The sequence below is a fragment of the Enhydra lutris genome, unplaced genomic scaffold (assembly GCF_002288905.1).
Source record: "Enhydra lutris kenyoni isolate GAN:26980312 unplaced genomic scaffold, ASM228890v2 scaffoldscaffold22, whole genome shotgun sequence".
Lineage (NCBI taxonomy): Eukaryota > Metazoa > Chordata > Mammalia > Carnivora > Mustelidae > Enhydra > Enhydra lutris.
This window is the reverse complement of record NW_019154106.1, coordinates 14,919,852-14,927,244: the sequence shown is the minus strand read 5'-3', so window position 1 is coordinate 14,927,244 and position 7,393 is coordinate 14,919,852. Positions and strand designations below refer to the sequence as shown.

At 34.7% G+C, this 7,393-nt stretch overlaps 1 protein-coding gene across 1 annotated transcript; it reads left to right on the top strand.

Annotated features, from left to right (window-relative positions):
• The first annotated feature begins 1,575 nt into the window (after positions 1 to 1,575).
• LOC111149794 (olfactory receptor 4C11-like) lies at positions 1,576 to 2,490 on the top strand. The gene has a single exon (XM_022507064.1). The coding sequence runs from the start codon at positions 1,576 to 1,578 to the stop codon at positions 2,488 to 2,490; it is 915 nt and encodes a 304-aa protein (XP_022362772.1).
• Positions 2,491 to 7,393: the final 4,903 nt, after the last annotated feature.

The following is a 7,393-nucleotide window of genomic DNA, read 5'->3' as shown; positions in this document are numbered from 1 at the left end:
TTTTTCTGTATGTTCATCAGCTTTCCTGCAGATTAATCATCAACCTTGAAATTATGGCCATACTTGTATATCAAAAACAGTTGTATGGATACACATATGCAAATTTACTGATAGAATGTTTCTAAAAATACACATAAAAAGACAAAAGTATTTATTTCTGTAGAGTAGGATGAGAGATTCAATAAGTTGAAGACAGGTTTTAATTTTCTTCTCTAATTCTTCCTTGTACTTTGAAGAATTAATGATAATCATGAATTATTCTATAATAAAATATAGTTAATGGACAAAAAATATTGACAGACTTTTTAATAAATATCAGTAGTAGCGATACTCTCTAACAGTTGAGGCAGCAGTAGAATACTTGGGAAATTAAATTATTTGTGAGAGTATAAATTGGAAGCAACATCAATCTCTCAGTGGACAAAGGATCAAATAAATGGCACTTAGAAAAATTTATACAATGTCACATAATTAAATAAACAAACTATGGAAAGTATAGTTATACAGGAAAAAGTATTATAATAATTTCAAGTCTAAATCGAAACACAAAATTATACATAGTGATTTCAATGACAAGCTATACATGCTATGAACAAGAACTTGAAAGAGACAACTCATACTATATTCAAAATTATGGAATATTTTTCAAATGACATTTTTAGAAGAATTATCCTGGGAAGTCAGGGTAAAAAGGAATGTATATAAGAAAAAAACATATTTAGATTATAGGCATTTTTAGGAATTTTAAACCACATTGAATTCATATGCACATACACTCAATATTCTAATGAGTTCAGTTTAAGACTCTAGTAAAGATAGCAAACAGTAGATTTCCTGAGTTATTTCAACCTCAGCGTTCCCCAGACATTTGTTATATAATGACCATCAGTGAAACTGACATTGAGCACAACAGATATAAGTAAAAGACTGTCAAAATAGATTCTTGTAAAGCATATTTAAACCAAGATACCGATGGGGTCAGAGATGAAGGGATCAGGGACCCAAAAATTAATGAACTGAACTAAGAATATTATCTTCAGGAAGGATTCTCCAATAATATGAGTGCTTAATTATAATAGGATAGTGTTTTTTAGACTTCAAAGCACATAGATAAAATGTACAAAACATGAAGTATATGTGTGTGTATGTGAGCATAAAAAAATCTTTTTTTTTTTTTAATTCTTAGGGAAACTCAGGGTAAGGTAGGGCAAGTATTTGAATCCATTTTTCATATGAAGGCTAAATTTCAAGGCAGTTAAGTCACTTGCCCAAGGAAAGTACAAATTCTGCCATGCTTAATCTTGATAGGAATCAAAATTTTTAAAAGACATTTAATTTTTATTCCTCAAATACAAAGGCTTTTATGAAATGCAGTTAATTTCTGAATCGACAGATGGATCTGGGAGAGGCTTGAACTTCTGCAGATTCACAAAATTAATAGAGGATAAAAAACAGCTGGAGGTAAGATAACATGGAACAAAAAGAAGGAATTCAGAGATCAGTCCACTGGCCTTCCCCTGATACCACTTCTTTTCTTCTCTTTGCAGATTAAACATTTTACCTGCAGTCACTAGCATGGCATTGAATAGCAGTGTGACTGAATTCATTCTGTTTGGGTTGACACAGGATGCAGGAAAGCAGAAAGCAATATTTGGGGTTTTCCTGATGTTTTACCTTGCCACACTGTTGGGGAACTTTCTCATTGTAGCGACTATTAAAACAAGCAGGACCCTTGGGAGTCCCATGTACTTCTTCCTATTGCATCTGTCCTTTGCTGATGCCTGCTTCTCTACAACTATAGCCCCCAGATTGACTGTGGATGCCCTTTCTCAGAAGAGGACCATTTCCTACAATGAATGCATGACTCAAGTGTTTGCAGCCCACTTCTTTGGGTGCATGGGAATCTTTGTGCTCATCCTCATGGATTTTGATCGCTATGTAGCCATTTGTAAGCCCTTGCGATACACAACCATCATGAGCTGCCATGTCCGCCATATGCTGGTGATTCTGGGCTGGGTGGGATCCTGTATCCACTCTTCAGCACAACTTTTCCTGGCTTTGAGATTGCCTTTCTGTGGCCCCAATGTGATTGACCACTATTTCTGTGACTTGCAGCCCTTATTGAAACTTGCCTGCATGGACACTTATGTGATAAATTTGCTAGTTGTTTCCAACAGTGGAGTCATATGCATGGTGAGTTTCATAATTCTACTTATCTCCTATGTTGTCATCTTGTACTCTCTGAGAAACCACAGTGTAGAAGGAAGGCGAAAAGCTCTTTCCACCTGCACTTCCCATTTTATTGTGGTTGTCCTATTTTTTGGTCCATGTATATTCATGTACACACGCCCAGCAACCACATTTCCAATAGATAAAATGGTAGCTGTGTTTTACACAATTGGGACACCCTTGCTTAACCCTCTGATCTATACACTGAGGAATGCGGAAGTGAAAAATGCCATGAAAAAGTTATGGTGTAGCCAGGTATGATTCTGTTGATACACAGTGTTCAGGGATTCTATTGTATATTTCCTTAACAGTTTGGTTTTGCTTCGTGGACAGGAAATATAAAATACTCTCTTTGGGGGGTGGAATTAATAAATTTTAATTAAACTAATATTTTGTATATTTGTTTTAATATCAATAAATAATTAGAAATATATGTTCCTTATTCTGAGAGGATTGCAATAGAATAGGATTACCTACAATCCATAACCATCTTGAACAATGTACAATGGCCCTTAGTTGAATGCTATTGATATCTGATCATGATTACATGATAATTTATCTTACTGTACAAATTTGTCTTCAGAAGGAAATGTACTGACTCATGACAGAATGACCGTGTGTGTGTGTGTGTGTGTGTGTGCACACCAATTCCTTTTCTAGACTTTATTCTAGTCTTTATGAATGTGGTCATAAAAGCTAACCCATATGGGTCTGGAACTTAGAGAGTGGAGGTTGCCATCTTGAGAACATGGGACTTGGAGAAGGTGCTTTGAGAAAATTCTGCTCTGGAATTTGTACATGAGCCTGCTTCACTATGGAATCTACATGGATAAACCCTCAAACTCCAATCATAGCTAGAAATCTCAGTGAAAACCTGGACTGTCATTGGAGAACCTTGAAGCATTCTGTGAATCGTGAGAGAAAGAGAGTCTCATACTTGGCAGTGATGGGTGGTATCAGCCATCAGCTGCCTTTTGGTGAGGTCCTTCCCATAGCTCTTCACAAGGGAGAGGGGAGAGACAGTGAGGGTGTTTGGCAGCAGGAATATGCAGAAGGGAGGATAAAGGGTACAAAGGAGACTAGAGAACCATGTACAGCGAAGACCAAGAAAAGGTAAAAGTGAAGTGGGAACTTTGTGCAGGTTGGGAAAAGAAGCTTTGCCTTTCTTACATTTTGAGAATCATTTCTAGGTATATCAACATTTGCAGGAAAAGAAAAAAGTTTCAGAGTATCTCTAGATTATTGACCTAGTATAGCTTAGCTTCCTTGGCTGCTATATTTGTTCAGATATCAGGAGAAAGCTTTTGTTGTTGTTGTCGTTGTTGTTCCTAATAGTTTCACAAAATCAAAATTCAGATTCCTTGGGAGAACCCAGGATTGGAAAGTCTACTTTAGAGCTTTCCAGTTTTGGTCTTTTGGTTTTATATGAGAATGTTTGAAACTATGTCTTTTCATTTTTTAATATAACCCACTTGATATGTGTAATACTTACCTACCACTACCAGGACCACATTGTAATCTCATAATCAAGCACTGTCATATGATGCTCTTTCAGTTCCTGGGTTTATAGTTCCCATCAAATTGGCACCATGAAGTTTTAGTTTAGGTGATAGAGGCTAATGAGAAAAGAATACAATGAACTTCATTAATATGTGAAAAATTTCTGCCAATGGAAGACACAGTGTTATCATGTCCCAACAAAGATTCCCAGAATTCTTAGGTAAGAAGTGGTGGTGAAATACATATTTAAGTCCCCAGGAGGACGTTTGTCAGAGAATAAATGAGAATGTTTGAGAAGCACTTGTTTACACTCACGTAAAGGATACATTTTTATGGACCAAAATTTGTCTAAGTAAACCTTATCTGTGAATGGGGACTATTTTAAAGTAAATTGGGTGGAGATTGACACTAGGAGGTAGTCATGAGAAAAGGGGAAAAGGAATCACTCTAAGCACTGGAAAAGGAGAAAGGAAAAGAAGTCTGAAAATCAATCTTTGACTAGTCAGGGGAAAATAAAAAGAAATAGGTAAAATAACCCCATAAGAGATCCAACAGAGTTCTTATAAAACCCTTTCATGATTTCAGTGGTGAGGGGAGCCACATCCAGGTCCCCTCATTTCTACATTCAGGTGGAGTCTTCTTGTGCAGCTGTGGCTGTCCTAGTGCTCACCTGATCTCTTTCCTTTCTCTAAGGGCTCCAAGTACTACATTGACAGTCATTCAATATTGAAAACAATGTTTCATGTATTTTGTGCAGCTTTTAGTTACTTACAGCAATAGGGAACTCCAGTGACTGCATTACGTCCAGAAATTTAAGACACTACATTTTCTTTAAATGAATCAGTTTTGTTTTTATTTTTTAAAATAATTATTAGTTATGGAAAATGGAAACAAGTGCATTTCCTTGCTTAAAAAAATAGGATAATATTACAAGGAAGTATTTAATTCACTTTAAATATCACTTTTCCTTACATCTTATCTGCCATGTCCCCATTCCTAGTTTAACCAGATTTAAAATGTATTTTTAGCTTATTCTGCATCCTTTTCCTCTTTGTTTTTAATGTCTCCCATACACATAAAATTCTTTTGGAATTTTTTTTTATTCACTTTGTTAGACAGGTTCTAATTATTTTTTCCAAATTGATAGTCATTTATCTTAATATAATTTATTTGCATGTAACTAACACTTTCAAACTCATCATATGTTAAATTACCAAATATATACAATTGAATATCTTTGCTTGATACTGTGTTCTATTAACATATTTGTTTATTCTATGGGAATACACTATTTAAAAATATTGCTAAAGGTTTATGATATATTTGCTGTTTTTTCTTCTCCCCTGTTCCCCTCACCCCCACACACAAAAAACCTTTGACAATTGTCAACTATATACTTAACAATGTGGAGTTTAGAATCATTTTCGGTTTCCATAAAAATCTCCTCCAGAGATTTTGATTAGGAATTCACTCTATGTGTCAATTACTTGGGAAAAATTAACAACTTTAAAATGGGAGTTCTTCTCATTATGAATTGTATAACCTACTTGATTCAGTTGCACATCTTTTGTGAAAATGTTTGGTGTTTTTCATGAAGATTGTTCATGTTTTTGTTATGTCTCTTAGTCTTATTGTTTTTGTGAAGGAGATTTATTTCTTTTTATAATTGTTTTATTCTTACATTTGGAAGTATGTGGATTTTTGATTATGCTGATTTTTGACTAAACTCTTTTAATAAACACTATAATCTGTCAGCTGGTTGTTTTGGTTTGGTGAACTAGATGAACACACCAGCCAGTAATGAGTTGTGTTGTTTGATGTTTGGTTCTGGTTGTTTTATTTCCTTCTACTCTTATCTCATTAGTTGACACAGAATGTCCAAAGTGACAGGCTGTTGGACTGAATTTACCTGAAAATTTGTAAATTTGTTTAATCCAATAATCGTTGAACATAAAGTTTTATAAACATAATCAGTTATCATTATATTGAAGTCATTAAGACTTACATAAAATATGAATGCCTGATTTCTCTTGAAAATCTGAGTATGGGACAGATTTGGATATATGCTCCTCATAAGGCAACAACACACCAGAGATGAGTCTTCACAGACTCTTAAAACGGACAAGATTTACTCCCTTTCTACAGGGAACAAATGTCTTAAAATTTTTCTTAAATGTCTTTGCGTAGTTTTGGCTCTATTCAATTTTTAAAATCTCCTTGAACTCTGTAAGCATGTGAGTTTGAGAACTTGGCCTTAAAGCTCTTAGTAAAATATATAATGATAGCAGCTATAAAAGGTGGCCTCTCTTATTCCTGAATTTAATGGATCTCTCTTAGAATTGAGTGTGACATTCCTTTAGGTTTCTGGAATATACCTCTGATCAAATTAAAGAAACTCATTTTACTTTTAGTTTAGTCTGTTTTATTGTAATTGGATGAAATTTTATCAAATCCCATTTTGGCATCTCAGAAATAGCCCTTCTATTTAACAATGTAATTTGTTTATCAGAAAATCTTGGTAACAGGAATCAACAAACTAAGGTTTGTGTTGGAAAGCGGAATATGTAAAAAATTTCCAAGCCTTATCTGCTAAAATGTATTTAATGGGAAATAGAGGTAAGCTATTACCTGAGATCTAATGTAATCCTCTATGAAAAGATTTGAACAAACTGGCAGTTGACCTTATATTCTAGGATGGCACAGTCACAAAAAGCTCTCAATAATAGAATGAGAAATATGAAGCTAAAGCTAGCATCACACTATTCCTTTGAAGGACTTTTATCAAGTTCTAAAATCTTACATATTACACAGATATAAAGACATGGACCTCATTTTGAGGTCCTTCCCAGTTCAGGAATCCAGTGTTTATATTATGTGATAAAATAAAGATTGTCCCAAGGGTTGTCAAAAAACCCAAGTCATCATACTGTTATTAATTTTTTCTTCTGTATTGATACATGGAAAAAAAAATTTAAAATATAAAAAGAAGTATTTTACTGTGAAATATTTTCCAATGCTGTTGTAAATTTCCTTCTACAATCAAAAATTAAAGGACAAATAGAAGCTAGCTGCAAACGCTTTTCCCCTATTCCCCCAACTCCCTTATACACAAAAGTTAGTGTCAGTCAGCATTTATGAAGACTCCTTGAGGCTTGGTCATTTTTAAGAGACAATAACAACATTCACGCTCTTTGTGGTTTCAGGGAGTGTTGGTGGTCTTGGCACTACATAAGCCGACACTGTGTGCATTTCTGATCTTGCTTCTTGCCACTCTCTTCTTGGACCATTATGTTCCCGGTCTTCCACAGTTCCTTGAAAATACCACAGTAGTCCTGCTTTAGAGTGTCCCTTTCCAGAATATAGACTCCACTAATCCTCATACGGCTGTTTCCTCCTGATCACATTTGGTTTTTTATTGGTGCTCATCATCATTAAATATATTGATTACTATGTTTCAGCACTTTTCCTCAGGTAATCTCAACAGAATTCAAAATCAGCTGAAGTGGTACCTGATAATAGAATCTTCTTCTGCCTATCCAACATGAAGTACCCTCCATAAAATAATCAGAGCCCTCCACTTCCACCGATGCTGTTCTAATGATTGCTCTCTGCCTTTTGTTTATTTAGTTTTTATTTAAATTCAATTAGCCCACATATATTACAT

Bases quoted from the DNA above. Each gene is read 5' to 3' on its own strand.
- LOC111149794 (XM_022507064.1), top strand. From the start codon at position 1,576: ATGGCATTGAATAGCAGTGTGACTGAATTCATTCTGTTTGGGTTGACA.